General features: G+C 26.8%; 1 protein-coding gene across 2 annotated transcripts; it reads right to left on the bottom strand.

Moving 5' to 3' along the window:
- Positions 1–743: 743 nt before the first annotated feature.
- On the bottom strand, positions 744–15124 carry LOC145838184 (uncharacterized). Of its 2 annotated transcripts, none has more exons than XM_082945743.1 (13): positions 14929–15124; positions 10428–10613; positions 6981–7056; positions 6842–6900; positions 5942–6096; positions 5503–5703; positions 4648–4766; positions 4137–4314; positions 3116–3202; positions 2821–2898; positions 2146–2287; positions 1932–1963; positions 744–1471 (listed from the first exon to the last, which is right to left on the bottom strand). In XM_082945743.1, exons 1-13 carry the CDS (start codon positions 15086–15088, stop codon positions 1283–1285), a joined length of 1662 nt encoding a protein of 553 aa, XP_082801869.1. In that variant the 5' UTR covers positions 15089–15124; the 3' UTR covers positions 744–1282. The 2 variants fall into 2 exon arrangements, 1 of the variants encoding a protein (XP_082801869.1); XR_014370026.1 differs by having other exon boundaries at positions 1351–1471; positions 1858–1963.
- Positions 15125–18243: the final 3119 nt, after the last annotated feature.

The following is an 18243-nucleotide window of genomic DNA, read 5'->3' on the forward strand; positions in this document are numbered from 1 at the left end:
ATCGGTTGTTAATATATTTTCATCAAATCATATTTTTTTTTAGTTTTTGTACTAAAAATTAAGTCTACAAAAAATACTTTGGACAAACTGTTTTTTAGCATAAATGTAAAAAGACAAACTTGCATAACTTTGTAACACAAAAACGAACAAAAGGTGTATGAAAATTAAACAACATTTGAAAAAAGTACTAGCTAATTGAAAACTACAGACGTTTCTCTATGTAATTGATATCAAAATACTTTTTCAATTTGTTATTTTGCAACAAACTTAATTCGTTTAGATATTTAAACAGCAAATATTATTTACGATATGATAACTTTTCAACATTTATAACTTTAAAAACTATATAAGATATCATACAAATAAGTTTTAAAATTATTCATACTTGGATTTTTTATATCAACTAGTTTTGTAGATAGTTTGACAGTAATAAGTTAAATTGATATAGTTGACTTTTGGTGGCGGTTTTAAATCAAAATGGTATTATCAAAACTTGTTGTTAATTTCATCTTTCTTTTTGGCTCAGTATCCAAGTTTTTTCTCCTGTCTTATACCGATGTTTGTTTAGTTGTTAACGTTTTTAATTTTCGTAAGTTAATGATTTAATTTTTTTTTTTCAAACTAAAACATTTGATTTTTGATCTATAAACTTTATTTGGCACGACTGAGAGAGTAACTATTTTAAATTATTTGATGTATTACTTTTTGATTGAAATGATAAAACAAGAAAGATACTCTAAATATTTACTTTAACTAATAAGAAATTATTGGTTTAGTAGCTACAAAAATCACAAAACAAAAACAATAAGAAACTGGGAATTATTCGCGTCATGTAAAAAATTCTTACTAGTTTTATGTTAAAAGACGACAATTATATGAGCTCAACAACTTCTTTATACAAAAAGATTGAATTTTTTTACTGATTGCTTCTTACTAGATATAAGTAAAAAAACGTTTATTTAGTTCAATTCAAGATAATTACTAATTCGAGGTAAATTAGGAATATTAAACAAAAAACTATCTTACCAAACAGCTCAACAAAATTTTTCAGATGATATAAATTATTTACTCTATTCCTAAAATTTAACAACACAAAATGGAATTTGTTATAAAAAAGTTTAGTTGCTTTAAAATGATCATTTGCTTTTTAAATAAAAAATAATTTACTTTATTAATTCTAACAGTCAATCGCGCAGCATTGCTAGCTTTACTACGGCCAATTTTTTGAGGACTATTTCAAAATAAAATCTCAGAAAACAATTCCAGATCGCTCAAAAACATTTCAAGATTGCTGGCTGCTCTGGTATATCATGGTGTAGGTCTGCCCGTCTTTCAGCTTGCTTAGCAACGACTCTTTCGCCGGGTTCACGCTCACCCTCTTCTTGGTCGAGCTGGACGAGCTGCTGCTTCGTGATTGGCTGCTGACGCGACACGCCTCAGTGAATTTGCTCTCTAGCGACTCGACCGGATTCTGATGAGAAAATTCGCAAGACTGAGCTTTGCTTTAAGAATTTCGCTTTAATTAATTATATCTGTGTGTATTTAAGTTGATGATAATCATAAATACTAATTTAGAGTAATACGTACTACTTTTTTAGAAAAATATCATGCCACTAAAGTGATGAATTTGTTCCCAAAAATAGAAAATTGCGGTTTAAAAAACCTTTAATTTTAAAAATACTCAAAAGTCTTTAATTTTTGAAACTAAAGAACCTCATGAGAACTTTGTGTATGATATTAGCAAGCAATGACACCATATAAAGCTACAAAACCCAGAAGTTGCCAAAACGGGGAACTTAAAAAATAAACTAACAGAGAATGGAAAACAAAAAGACTCGATTTACTACCACCGCTTACATGCAAAAAAAAGTTGCCATTTCATTTCGGTATTTCATGCAAACTTAACATCAAGCCACCGTGTTTCATTTTACCTCGCAGATCGGGTTGGAAATATTCGTAGAGCCTGCACAAAATATCTCAATTTTTGACAAATATACTTTTCTAAATTTAGTTTTCAAAAAATTAGAGTACTTTAAAAGGTATCCTACAAAAAATAAATAACTTTATTTATTTTACATTAACAAAACAAGTAAAGTAATTATTTATTTATATTCATAAAAGTTGCTTTTTAACAAAATAGCACACCGATGCTGAGTAACTGGTGACAAATCTCCTGCAGCTGTTCTAATGTCTCGCTCATTATGGGACGTTTCTTGCGCTTCACATGACAACACTTCAGCGACAACTCGACATACTTCATTGCTAAATCAAATGGAAGCTTGCTTGTCTGGTTAAATGTTTTTTTTTTCATAATTTATCTACATTTTTACAGAAATATTTTATTTTAGTATTTATTTTCTAGGTATTTTATTGTTTTGGTTACGAGGATTGATAATTTAATTAAAGTCATATTGTTTTATATTTAAGCAACTAAAAACTATACAATTTTCCGTGTGATACACATGCACAATTAAAATTTTATATAAAACAAAGTTATTTTAAAATAATATTAAAATTTAAACATTTTTAAGTTAATCTTAAAAGATAAGTTGCGATTTTAATTTATATAAAAAATTAACAGAAATGCTTATAATCCTTTACCTATCAAAACATATCACCAAATACTTACCAGTGTGATACATACGCACAATTAAAACTTTATATAAATAAAAGTTAGTTTAAAATAATATTTCAATTTAAACACTTTTATGTTAACCTCAAAACATCAGTCGCGATTAAAAGTTTATATCTAAATTTAATTTGTTAATTTATGTCTAAAATCATATAACTACTTATCAAAACCCACCACTAAATACTTACCAGTGGGTCTTGCAAGCTAAACAGCTTTTCATCTGATTCTTTTCCTTCCTCTAGTGCGATGTCTTCTACGTAATCTCTCTGTTTTTGTAATTATTATATATTATTACCTTTTAAATGAATGATTAAATTGATAGTAAAAACAACAAAAGTTCAACAAAGTAATTTTATAACTGCTTGTATTATTACATAACAGCTCTATAACAACATGTTTTCGTACAAAAAGTACTAAAAATAAAACTTAAGACAACTAAATGCTGGAAATTTTTATTCAAATTAACAAAAAAAATAAACAAACGAGTAACGGAGGCTTGTTATTTCTTTCATACGCTCTTCTTGCAGTATACACTTCTAATAAGACGACTCCGAATGCAAATGTGTCCACCTTTTATTGAAATTCATAATGTTACACTAAAATGTTTGTTTTTAAATAAATCTTATCAACCTGAAGTAAAAGTACAAAATAAGCTTTTAAATTTATTTCTGTACATGGGCATTTTAAAACTTTTAACACTTTGTTTGACTGAAAACTTATAAAAAAAATTCAAAAAGATTATTTTCGTGAAATGAGACCTTTACACAAAAACTTTTTTACGTGAAAACTATTTTTACTTTGTTATATTATTGTTTAACTATTGCATTGCTGAAAAATATATGGACTTTATGCAAAAGTACACCTAAAGTAGTTTTACAAATTAAATCAAAGTTTATTACTCAATTATTTAAAAAACATGACCATCTTATTACTACAATACATTATAAATTAAAGGTACACTTGGATAGTAAGTTAAACAGATAAATATTAAAAACAAACAAAAGTATCAAAGTCAGAAACTTCTCTAAAGACAAATAAAGAGTCTTGAAAAACCTTTAGAAATTTAACTTTTAGCTGTATCAAGTTTCAAGCAATTAATAAATTTAGTACAACAACTAAAGTTCTAGCTTTAGGATTTCTTTTTAGAAAATACAGTGTTAACCAAACATATTTACAGCTTAAATCACTAAAAACACAAAACAAAATGTTTAACTACTTTCTAACTTCATGTTAAATCTATGAAGTTCAGGGTTTCCCAAAGTGGACCAAGTGGCCTCTTAGGGGACCATGAGCAGCAAAGGGGCCAAAGGGGGGATGAGGTCATAATTTAAAACTTATACTAGATATTCTAAAATAGTCGATGTAGAGCAAAAAAAGGTTTAAGGTGTTTATAATGGTAGTTTTTTAAATAATTTTCTGGAAGAGGGCCACAGCTTTTTTAATTTCTTTAAAGGGGGCCATTTGAAAAAAGTTTAGGAAACCCTGATGTAGTTTGACAAAATACCTGAGCGGACAGCTTCCTGGTGGTGACGTACTCGTTGGCCAGGTACCCCAGCGTTCCGGGCGTGTGCTCGCTGTGCAGGTTGATGTAGCTCGCGGTGCTCTCGTTCAAGGGTATTTCCCGCGCCAAACCGAAATCGCCCAGCTTGGCGGTGAAGCTTTTGTCGAGCAGAATGTTGGCGCTGTCGTTTTGTTATGCGTGTGGTTTGGTGAAGTAAAGACTAACGAGGCGCGCACATCACGACATCGTGACAAATTGTTTTGTGCGCGTGATTGTTTCAAAAAACAGAAGTTTACTTGTCGTCACTAATACTTTGAACGAACAATATTAAGTACCTCTTTACTTATTTCTAGTACAGAGGTTTTATACTTGTGTTGCAAAATAATTATCTTAATAAAGTGTTTCTCTTTATTTGATCAGAGTTAAAATAAAACAAAAACAATGTTAACATTAAAAGTAGTTTTCAGCAATTTAAAAGTTAGATCTGCTAAGTTATTAACAAAAACAAACAAACGTTTTAATGTCTCCGTGAACGAGCGGTTTCTCCTTGAGAGTGTGGAGAAATTGAATTCCTCTCGCCGCGTCGCAAACTATCTTCATCCGCAACTTCCAATCCAACGCGGCCGTTCCTCCCTTTTGTTTGTATTGTTGATTTTTTTTAAATGTTTACAAATACAATGAAAAGTGTATTTTAATTTTATAACTAAATAATATAAATTCAATGAAGCTCGCATACAGTGTTAGCTGAGATCGATTTTATTTGTTTGTTTGATAAAAATGTTTTTGAATGATTCAAGTCTCAAATTCCTGTTTATAATAATTCTTTTTTTTTAACATAAATTGTATTGTGCATTTTTTTTCTTAATTAGCTTTTTGCAGGAAACTTCTTAATCATTTAGTAACATACAACTTGGGATTGTTTATTATTCTTAAAATAATTTAAGTTCAATTAGTAACAAATTACAACACCCTGCTCAAAGAAATATTTAAAAATAATAATAATAAGTGTGTATTTTTTAGTTGCAATTAAACGCCAATTCTAATTTAATCAAATTTTCGGTATGAAATTTATAGTTAAATGTTTTTGCCTGGAATATTTACAACCGCTTTTAAAATCAAATCCAGCATTCTACTATTTAAAGTTACATTTTTTTAAGTCTAAATGAAGCTTGCAATGGTTTCATCTTATACATTACACTTCAACAGCTTATTTTTGCTTAAAAGTAAAGAAATTATACATCCCATTCAAAAAGACCTTTATTGTTATTTTATTTTTAAACTACGCATAACTACAAAACTGATTTTTCATAAACTTGCTGATCAAATTCTCAACAGCTCATTTTTCTTTACACCAAACAAAACAACCGACCAGGCACAGCAGCCGGTCCTGCAAACTCCCGTTGCTCATGAAGTCGTACACCAAACAGGGACTTTCCCCGTCCAGAGACCACCCGTACAACGCGATGACGTTGGGGTGGCGGTACTCGGCCAGGAAGTTCAGCTCGTTGCGAAGGTCGTCGTTGTGGCGGTGAGCCTCGATGATGGAAGTCGTCAGCGAGTTGTCGCTGTCCTGCGGGTGGTTGTGCGATTTTCACAATTTTTAAAGTGAAAAAATATTTTTGAAAAAACTGTGATGTGTGATAGTTTTGAATCAAGTAATTTTTAATTGATTATGTATGAAGTTATTGAGTACTTCAAGTTAAATATTCCATATTGTAAAAAGTTTGTAGTTTAAAAAAAATAAATAAAATAATTAGAATCGTGCTATTTAACTACTGTTTAGATTTTCCAAAAACAATACAACTTACAATTTTAAGAACTTTACAGGCAAACAATGTACAGTTCAGTACGACTTTGTAAACTGTGCCAAAAGCTCCATTTCCCAACTCCATGTTCTCGTTGAAGTTACTCGTTCCTTTCCGTATTTGCTCGTAAGAGAAATGGCATGTATCTATTCCTAACCCTTTTAAACATTACTACAACTCAGATAACTTATTAAAATCTCTTACATATGTTTAACAATGTCTACGTTTTATCTAGAAGTTTGTTTTACTTAACATTTTGAAACTTATACACAGTACGCAATAATCAGGGTTGCCAAATGTTTTTGGCAAATTTTCTCCAGGTTTTTAAAAGTACACATTTTTAGGTCTACTTTCAATTTAAAGTTAAGGTAAGAAACTGTGTTAAGTAGAATAAAAACATTGAAAAGATACTGCAAAGCTACTTGGGATTTGAAAATTTTTTATGACGACAAAAAATGTTTATCTATATGATAGATTTTTTGTGTCAAATCGAAGTTTTACTACTTGACATGTTAAAATTGTAAAAATTCCATGTTTTTTTTTCAAAATTTCTCGAATTCCAGGTGTTTCCAGATTTTTTAGCCTAAAATGTCAGATTCCAGGTTTTTCCAGATTTTTCAAGGTTTCCAGGTTTTTTAGCAACCTTAAATAATACTCAACAAACAACTATTTGAAAAAAATAAAAGCAAATATGTATATTTCTATTAGGCTAGAAATTTATTGAGTATTTTTTTCTACTGTGTATAAATTTAAGTTTGAAAATATTGGTTACACAAACTTCTATTTAAAAATAGTTTATATTTATGGAAATATTGTTTTAATTAGTTTAATGTATGATAAAAAACAATTATAAATGTCAGTAAAAAATACTGAAGTAATTCATGATGATATTATAAAACTCACAACTTTTCTTTTTCACTGAAGATGGTGTCTGTATATTTGAAAACCTTTCATGGTTGCTTCTGTAAAACCAAAGAAAATGACATTAGTTTTTTCATTAAACAATTTGTAAATGATAATAAAAACTACTAAATAATTATACCTTGACAACGAAGGATAAGTGTAGCTGTCATAATTGACCATGTATTGGGGATATGCTGGTAACTTATTTTCTGTATCTAATAAAAAAAAACTTTTTATTGGTCAAAGATGTAACTATATGATGAGTTATGCTTTACTCACGATATTTAAGATTTTTATGGCCAATGTTTAAAAAAAACCTTGGCTACAAAAGAATTTAAAAATAAAAAAGCGCTTAATTTAAATTTTTTTAATACTTTTCTTTTTAACAATTTAATAGTACTTATTAAGTTATTAAGCTTGCATTATTCGTTTCACCAAACATGATTAAAAATATTTTTAATTAGTTCAAGTAAAAGCATTTATCACCCAGCCACCGTAAAAGTATTAGTATATTTTAAGTTTTTTGTTGATTTTGAAACAGTATAAACAAAAAAGCTTTTTTTGCAAATAAAATACAATTCACGTTGTATATAAAAGTCAATCCTGGTTTTTGAGTTTTTCTCGTGCTCTTAGTTATATTTTGATACTTCATCAGTAAATTTAGTAGAAAAGAAAATCTACTACTTTAATTAAAGTGATCAAATCACTTGGCCACTATAAATAACTTGTTTTTAAATATGTATATCAAATATTTAAAGTGTTTAATTAAAGCAATTTTCGAAACTAAATCTGTTTGAAAAAATGAAACTATTTTTTAATAGTTTTATAATTTAAAGATACTATTTATTATAAAGTTGCTGACGAAGTTTGAAAAAAGAAGAGTCTGACTACAGAATTGAAAATAAAATGTACCTGGCTCTATTTACTTTAACTATTGCTATAACTTTCAGGCATTATTTAAAAATAATGCATTCAAGGCCATAGAAAGATAAAATATTGTTTTGGTAAAAAAAAATTGCTCTTCTATGAAAGTTTGAAATATAAACTATAAAGTAAATTTTTTTAAAAATATTCCAACAAATTTGAGATGTAGTCCATTCTTAAAATGTTTTTAATACAAATATATGGACCACAACTTTCTCGAAAACTTTAAAACTCACTAAATATTCATTTAATTAAAATTTATTTAAAAATTGTTTTATTAGCTAGAGACCTATTTTTAGGAAACATTCTTTAAAAAGTTTATAGGCAATGAAAAGATGTATTTTACAAGTTATTGAAAAATTTAAAGTTTTAGGCATAAAAACGAAAGAAAATGGTTGCTTTTAAATATAAACTTTCTTTTCAAAAATTAGAATAATTCTGTGATTGAGTTATCTAAATATAAGTGACAAACTTACAGTACAAACCTAAAGAAGAACTAATAAAAATAGAGGAGAAGAAAATTTTTAGTGATGAAACATCTTTTTTAAACTCTTTTGGTTTGCCTGTTAACTCAACTATTTTGATTTTTTATGTTTCAAAAATTACTTTGAGTATTGTAAAGCAGTGAAAAGTAACCGGTGGATTAGTTTGATAAAACTGTAGATAATAACACCAACTTGTTAAAAAAAAGGTTACTATATATAGTCTAAGCTCCAAAAGTAAAATGTCAGACTGTAAACTGTAAAATTAAATGTTTCTACTACGAAAATTGATTTTTTTTTATTCATAGTTCAATTAAGTGATTCCAAGTTTAATTCCAAACTAGAGTTAATTACCCTTAAATCAACTCTAGTTTTGAAATAAAATTGGAATCACTGAATCGTTTATCTGAAGCACTTTAAAAATTTTTTAAATTAAGCAGAGTTATATTACATTATTATGAAAGTGCTTGAATATTTATTCATAGTTCAAAAATAACATATCAAACTTTCACATAAACATCAAAGTTGTCAATCATTTTCAAAAAAAAAAGTTCAATTCATAGTTGAAACTATTGTGTAGGATTTTATATTTACTACTAGACACATAATAAATCTAAAATAAATTTAAACTAGTTTTCGAGATAAAGTAGTTTGAAATTAAGATTTCACTGTTGGAGAATTAAGCAAATTGATATTAGAATTAATAAGTTAAAAAAGATAATTTAATCAAAAAAAATTTTCTCCATTTTTTTTTTCAAATTAAATGTTGATTATTTAAATTATATATTGATAACATCTTTTTGTGTGTTATTTTTACACAAATTTTTTTCTCCCAGGTAACAAATTTTGTTTTTGGACTTTAGGATATATCTTAATACAAGGGATTAAAATTTTAAACGTTTTAAAGAAGTGTATCAATTCAAGTATCTAGCTTAAGGAATACAACAAAAAGATAGAATTATAAAGAATAAACATAATATTAAAACTACAATGTTATTTCTAAGTGGTGAAGGGCTGCCCCAATGCTAAACAAAACCGAATATACTTTTTGAAAAAACTTGGTTATAAATTTAAATAATAGTGAAGAAAATAGATCAACTATATCTCATTAGAGATCTAGAAAAAAAACTAAACATTTATAGAACTATCATGAGTTTTTTATAAGTTTCAAACTAGCCTGAGCTATCTGATATTTTATAAAACTTGAAATTATTCTGAGTAACCTGAGTGTGTGGCAACCCTTTAATTATTAAACAAAAAGCTTAGTAGTAGTTTACCAAAAAAAAAATAGTTCCTCAAAAACTATCTTATACCTGATAAGTACACCCCGAGTTGCAAATTTTTGCTTTGTCGGCGAACATATAGGAGATAATTGCGTATACAAAAATTAAAATTTTTGTAATAACAGTTGTTTTAGACCCCTTCTGTTCTCATACTATACTTTACAAAAACTAATTAAAGCGTTAACTATTTAATAGTATAATGAAAACATTGAACCAGATTACTAAAAAACAAAAATTGTCTTTAAAAAAAAAAAATTATTTGCTATTAAGCGTTTTAAATTATTCAATGACAGTTTTCAAAAACAGCAAAGTTCAAAAACTATTTTTAAATTTTTAAACTAAAATGAATATCAGCAGTTTTTATTTGTTTTTGAAAGTTACTTTATTAGGTTAAATTTATACACCTATAAATTGTATGGCTTGTCTTTACTAACTATCAGTGAAGTCTATTTCAAGTAAAAACTGACATAGATAAAACCTATATACTTTTTTTAGACTAAACAGTCAGATTGTAATAAAAATGTTCAACTAAAACTGTAAAGTAAAATTCAGAGTAAAACTGTTTTTTTTTAATTAATTCATTAATAAACTAATTTTAATCCACTTTAAAGTGATTAAAAACAATTAATAATTTCTAATTTTTTTTTTGGTTATTTTCTTTGAAACCACAGTTAAACGTAAAACCATAATCAAAAAATTTTACAAGTTAAAAAATTAGTAGTCGTAAAAAATGCAGTAAAGATACTATAAAATAGATTAAGTTAATAAAGTTCTGAAACATATAAAAACCATTTCATTAGTATTTTCATAAAAAAAATAATATGACAGCAAAACTTCAAAGATACATAAAAAACTGTTAAGCTACTAAAAACTAAGCAAAATACAATCGAAACCAACCAAAAGACCCCAGGAGTTCCTGTGACAACTGAACCAGTCCCACTTGTTTGAGGACGTTTGACAGGTGTCTGACCCGCACCATGCGATGGGAACAGTCCCTGAGCATCTCGTCTGTCGGGCTTCTGTGCATCTCGAACGAAATGAGAAACTTTTTGCTGTCCGTTTCGCTGAAGCCCAGCCTCTCCACTGGAACAAATTGTTACTAATTTACAACCCAGTTTTTACAGTGTAACATGTGGCTTTAGAAGGAATATAAGTTTAATGTTACTTTATGAAAAACTACCGTTCAAATAATTACAAAATTTATACTATGAAATTTTGTAATTTATGAAAAACACTTAAAAATATTCAATTTATTAGTTAAAAAATTTAAATAACAAGTTTAGACCTGAATACTAAAGGATAAATCCAGCACAAAAGTACAATAATAAATTTTAAATTTAGCAAGGATTTTGCTGTACATTGACTTGGTTGTTGGCAAACATGACATTTGTTGCCCAAGACTACCTTATAAAGATGTTTACAAGCAAAACCTAAAGAGTTTAATGTAGGAATTGGTATTTTGAGAAAGCTAACTGATGATTGAAACTTTTGCAATCTCTCATCAGTAAGAACAATTTAAGAATGAGAAAAAAAACTTTAACAGACAAAAGTGGAAATGGAAATCTTTTTTTTATAGTGTTTATTTATACTTTTTGTTAATTTTATTTAGTCATCATTATTGTTTATAAAACATTATTAGTTACTTTTTTTTTAATTTACTCTGTATTGTTTATGTTTTGTTCGTTGTACAAATCCTTTGAATTTATTTGAAACTAAGATTTATTGTCTACTAATTTGAAGTAAGAGTTGACAGAAAAAATCATTTTATTGCACATAGAATTGCTTTTTTAAACTGAGTTAAAGAATAAAAAAATTAAAAAACACAAAACAATGAAAACACACTTTGTATAGTTAAACACAACTCATTATTTGCTGATTTTTGACTGGTAAATTATAATGAACAGTTATTCTAAAACTAAGAGATAGTGAGTATTTCTTGCTCTATATAAAATTTTGAGTCTGGTATTCATGAAATTCACTGCACATTTAGGACTTCTGAACATGTGTTTGTTGGTAAAATTGTATTTCATTAGACTTTGCCTTAACAACAATTTTTTTTTGGCTGACATGAAACCATTGAAATGTTCAGGTTGAATTTGCATGTATAAGTGAAAATGTATACTATGTTGTTTATTTCAAGGGAAAAGTAGCATCTTATTAAATATTTCATTATGTGAATAATTATTATTTTTATCTATGTAAGGAGGGTGGAACTTATCTGGAAAAGGATATGAACTAAAAGTAGGTAACCTATTTAACGTGATCAGAGTTGACTTAATTATATGTGTAATAAATTTTCTGAACAACATAATGATAAAAAACTTTGTAAATCTTTTTAATTTTTTGTCCAAACAGTTAATAGTGCAAATATTAACTGATCTAATTAGGGATCAGACCTGTATACAATGAGTTCTGGCCTATGACTTAGTTTTTGGCCTGAAAACATATTGTGCAAATCAAACAAAGTTTAACAAACATTTTGAAATGTGCTTTTTAATTTATTTTTAATACACAGTAGTGTTTTTAAAATAGTTGTGTTTTAACAATTTTACTTATAAACTGTTTTTTATTTGTAGTACATCTATTAAACCATAAGTCCTAGTAAGACTTTTTGTAATCAATTATGTAAAAGACTTTTTGTGGTAAATTCAGCCAGAAAAATTACCCACTTTTACTCTATTTATAATGCATTGAATAATCTTTTAATTTTATTTAATTAGACAAAAAGAATTCCAAATCCAACTAATGTAATTTGAAGTGAAGTTTTTTTTTTTGTTTATGAGTACAGAAGTAGAAAAGGAGATGTCATCTTTTTATATTGTGAAAAAACATTTTTTAAGTGTAAAAATTATGCAAAAAACATTCATTAGTTATCATTGTGAAAAAACTATCAACACTATTTATAGATAGAAATATAGCAAAAATATCATTACATATGTAACATGGCTTAATATGATTTCTAAAGAAAAGACTGTTTTCAGATTAACCAACGAAAATACTAACAACAGTTAAGTTAATTAATGCAACACTATCAATTTTACAAAACACAAGATCATTTAAGTTAAGAGCATAGGGGGAAAGGTAAATCACTTATTTACACAATTTTGTCTCATTTATTGAGTTTTAACTAAGCTACAAGTTGCTTTTTAAATATTTTTAAAATTCAAAATTATTTTTGATATAAAGCTGGTCAAATTCAGAGACTACAAAAGGTTCCTTATGGGAGGCACATACAAAAACAGCAAATAACTAGAAATCTCTAAAAATCTATCTTCTCCTATGTTTTTTGAGATAATTATCTCAAACTTTCAGGAAGTGTTCCTTGCAATATTTAGAAAATTCTGTTGGAACTTTTTTTTTAGTTCAATAATTCAAATTTTATGACAAACAGGGCTGCCACTCGTTTTTTCAAAAATTTTTCCAGGTTTTCCAAATTTCTTCCAGGTTTTTAAAAGTACACATTTTTGGGTCTATTTTTAGTTTTAAGTAAATTTCTATATTAGAAATAGTGTTAAATAGTATAAAAACATTGAAAAGATACTGTAAAGTTACTTTAAATGTATTTTATAATATAAATTTTTTTAATATTGACAAAAAAATCTTATTTATATGATAGATATTTTGTGTCAAATCGAAATTTTACTACTGCAAATGTTAAAATTATTAAAAATTCCAGGTTTGTCCAGGTTTTTTGATCAATATTCCAGGTTTTTTTAAGTTTTCTCAAATTCTAGGTTTTTCCAGGTTATTTTTGCCTAAATTGTCTAATTCCAGGTTTTTCAAGGTTTTTCCAGGTTTCCAGGTAAAGTGGCAACCCTGGACAAAAAACAAAAAAAAATCAGTGAAAATTACAGCTTTTACAGTTTCAACATTATTGGTTTAAATTAATTGAAATTAAATAATAAAATTTGTGGATAATTTATGTTACCATGTTAGTTAACTTTATATATAATATAAAATTGTTTAATTTCTTTTTCAGATTATAGTTGACTAACTTTAATCTTACCACATAAGTACTCACTTGCATGAATAAACTCAAATCATGATAAATATTAATTTCAGATTTTAAAAAAGACTACAATGTTATTTTCAATTATAATGAAGAGCTAGCCGCAAGGCTAAAAAACTTAATAGGCATTTCAAAATCAATAAAATCAATACTCTTGAAAAATACTGGGTATATAAGAATTAAAAACATATTGAAACTGGATTAACTAAATCTCATTCTAGATCTAGAAAAAAATCTTCCCTGAGATTATTATAAAAAATCAAAACTGCCCTAAGTCATCCTGAGTTTGAAAAAATATTCAAAATATCCTGAGTACTGAGTACCCTAAGTGTGTGACAACACTGTTATATATACAAAAATGAAAACTTGACTTCAAATTATATTTGTTGTAATTAAACAGAAATTAAGTATCCAATGCACTAGAAATAGAGTAATTATAATATCATCTGCTGAATGTTTTGATGAAGAACTGGGATAACTTTTTTCTCACAGACTATTCTAAGTAAAATTATTACAAATGCATTTAAAACAACTTAAAGGAAGATCAAAAGTAAATGTTGTCTCCATATCATTACTCAACTTCCACCCTTAATACATCAGTGAAAACTAAAAAAGTTAGACTATTTACATTATTATGCTATTAAAATGGTCTTTATTAGCTTTTTTTCCATTATATGTACAACACAAATAGTCAACATGATGAAATGGTAACAAAAATATATACAAAGAAATAGAATACAAACAAATAGAACACAAACTATTCAATTAATGCAACAAATGCTACACATATCTATGAATTAATCAATGTAGTACCAAATAGATTGTACATCTCAACCAGATTGTTTTATGCCAGAAAAGAACAGCATATAAAAAAAGAAGTGAATAAGTTTTTTATGATAGTGTGGCAAAAAACTAAGATCAACAACCCATTCACCAAAAACTCCACAATTATCCTAGTTGCAAAGAGAGTTTAAAAATAAGAGTCTCAGAATTATATCTAGATAGAAAAACACAAATCTCCTCTTAGTTTTACAACTACTATTCATTAAAACTCATCAGTGGGTACATCTGTTGTCCCAACCCTTAAGTTTCCAGACATTTTTTTTTCAAAGTGGCAAACCACATAAAAAACAAAAAAAATATTCTTAGCTTTTACCACCATTCAGTGCTTTGAAATTTTTCTGAGGTTCTGTGTAAATTGTATGGAACTGTTTGCTGTTTTGGTTGGTCTTGTGTTGAACTTCATTGTTCATCATGAGGTTTTTTTAGTGATTTCAGTTTGAACAAGTTCTTATTTCTCAAATTTCATGTTTTTTTTTTAATTTCTAGGTTTTTCTAGCATCCAGGGTTTTTTGCAATCTTGATCTTAAAACAATAAAATTAACTAACTAATTTTTGACCAGTAACCCTCATTTTGATGAATTGTGAAATCAATCTCTGTGCACAGCTTTCTTCTTATATCACTTGGAATATCATCAATAAACTTTCTTTGTGAATTTGGAGTGGACCAGGTATTGTCAGAAGTTAACAAAGCACTACTAGCTTCCATTACTTTTTAAAGTTATAAAAGTTATGGCATTGTTTATATTTAGTGTAATTTTGAGCAAGTTTTAAATTTACAACTAGCTTGAATGGTTAATTAGGATTTTTGGGAAAGTCCCTAAGCAGACATACTTTTGTTGAACAAATGTAAAGGGGCAGCCTCAAAAACCTTTAAATGTTGTGCACATAGAAAAACAAGATTTGTTTTCTATACACTTTTTTTTTACTGGCGTGAACACTTTTAAAAATATCTTCTTTGAAAAACAAACTTGTAATTTCCAACAGTTTATTTTCATACAGATAAACTAACAAATTGAAGAACGCAAAACACAAAGTGGCAACCGTGGAAATCGTCAATGACGTCACAATCGAACGACATTCGATTTTCTTCCGAGTGACATTAAACCGAACGACACAACTCCGACGATAAGGAAAACAACGACAATTGCGGAGAAGATTTGGCACGGATAGAAAAATTGACGACAATTTAACCGACAATCTGGTAAATTATGTCGTCTTCCGGCGTCGAGCAGTCAATTTCTTCTTTTAATCTTCCTAATAAGTATTAGTTTTTCTGTTAGAAAAAGCTTAATGTTATTTTTATGTTAAATCTTATCGAAATAGTATTTGAAATATTGAGGGTGGATAAAAACCTTTTTGCATGCAAAAAATGTAAACCTAAATATAATAAGAATTTAGATATAATAAGCTATTGTAGATTTAACATATAGTGACTTATAAAGCTTGTAAGTTGAAAGGCAGAGTAAACAACTGCATTTGTTTCTTTTTAAATGTTTGCAAAGTTCTAATTTTATAAACATAACTTTTAACATGTACTATTACGTTAGTAAATTAAAACTAACTTAAAAAAGATATAATAATCATGATTTATTTTATAAGATTCGAACAAAAGTTTTATAACACAACCAAATTTACCAAATAATCTATCAGTTTAGAATTATCAAGTAATTCGAGAAAAAGCTTTTACTCGTTGTCAATATTTAAAAAAAAACGAAACTAGCAAAGAGTAGTAATTTTTGACCGCTAATAAAACAATCAGGATTTCGTTATAAACAAATAAATTATAATTTTAATAGTCTTATTTTATTTAAAATCTTCAATTGTGTAGTGATTAGTCAAGTTCCATCGTTTCTTAATAAGTATTATAAAAAATTGATTTGAGTATCATGTTTTAAAGCTCTTAGAACTTTAAAATTGTAAAGCTAACTTTAAAAAGGTATATATTTGATTTCTTTGCAGTTTATTATTTGAAACTTAAACAATACTTACTTACTTAAGTACTATTTAATCAAAAATTCATCTTTTTCGAAGTGGTTGCAGATAAAATTTTAAACAAATAAAACAACAATTAAAACATGAAAAAAATACCTCTGATATTTACAATATTTATTAAAAAGTTTTAAACCTTGTGAACTCTAGGGTCTAGAGCTATAAAAAAAACACATACAAAGAAAATCAAACTGGTATATAAAATATATTAAGAACAAACAGTTTTATAGTCTAGGTTAACTTAGAATAACTTATTCAAATGGTTTTACCCTAATATTTACTTATAAAGTTTAAAATAAAAATGGCTTGTATATCATTTTATTTCAATTAAATTTTTTAATCGCAAAATTTAAGCACATAAAAAACATGAAAAGTAAAAAACAATCAACTGTTTTTTTACTGTTTTCAAAAAGATTTTTTCTCATTAAAGTTATCTAAGAAAAACAAAAAAGTTCTCTTATGTTTTTAAAAGATTTAAACAATTTTTAGCTTGTGTTCTTTAAACTTCTTGTTACTGCGTAGTTTGCAAGTAAGGTTCGTTTTAAAACAAGCTCTAATTAAGGCAAAGAACATTTTATTGTTTATTTTTTTGTCATTAAAACCTTTTCCACTTAAGATAAAAGACACAAAAAAAGACAATAAAAAGCAACAAAAGTTATTTAATAAACAAAATTAAGTACCATTTTAAGTTTTATAGGTAGTAATAAAAGGTAAAACTAAACACGAACAACAAAAAAAAAAAAAGTACTATACTAAAGGGCCTATAAGTTAAAACAATAAAGTACAGTTAAAGTTAAATAGTTTCGATTGGAAGTGTTTTTGATTTAACTTTACAAAATAGCCTTTGGTGAGCATGAAGTTTCTAAATTGACATAAATTAATTATCTCATGCCATACAGTAGGGGTAAGAAAAGATATTACCATAAAATTTAAGTTTTGCAACAACCAGCAATAAAAATTATAACCCCAAGTACTAGCATACTAACAATAACAAAATATTAAAAACATATGAATGGAAGGTTATTTAAAAAGGACGTTTTATTCTTACAAGTTCATTGCTTACATTTTAAACTAATGATTGAGAGAAAATAACTAATGTGTATAAACATATATACACACAAACTGTACTGATAAATATTTTAATCAGGTAGAAGATTTAAGCATTTTTGGAATTTATTTATAAAAAATTATAAACCAAGCAATGAACAAAGTATTGTACAACTAAGTATGGTAACAAAAAAGTTTCTTTTGTTTTTGGTTTCGGTTACAGAACGAGCTTGTGAACTCAGCTTCAAACGAAAATGTCAATAGAAACAAAAGGAGATGCTACTTCAAAGAAACAATACCGGAATACACGATTGTATCATGAATTCTTGACCTTGAGTATTATTAAATTAGTTTGTATAGCAGTTTATATATAATTACTATTGATATATATTAAATTAATAAAACTTTAGTTTCCTCTTAACTTAAGTTATAAAAATGAATTTTATATTTTTTTTTTAACAATGATACTCTTAAGTAGATCTGACCTTTTTTTTTATTAGCTTATTTATAGATTTCAAAGACTTTTTACTTTTTTTATTAAAACTAACAAAATCTAAGTTTATTTAACAAAATTATTTAATTTTGATATTAATTAATTGGTACTATTTTAAACGACTAAACTAATAAATACTAACAAAAACATATTAGTTGTTTTATTTTAAAGTTTATCTACAATATTAGTGTTACACTATGTTAACTTTCATTGATTGTTAACTGTTTAATAAATCGTTTAAAGAAAGAAAATTTCATTAGTTTTATTAAATTCTTGCCACTGCCAGTTAACATTACAAAACTCAAAATAGTTCAAGTATAATTATATTTTTT

The sequence above is a fragment of the Thalia democratica genome, chromosome 6, assembly GCF_965202585.1.
Source record: "Thalia democratica chromosome 6, ktThaDemo2.hap1.1, whole genome shotgun sequence".
Classification (NCBI taxonomy): domain Eukaryota; kingdom Metazoa; phylum Chordata; class Thaliacea; order Salpida; family Salpidae; genus Thalia; species Thalia democratica.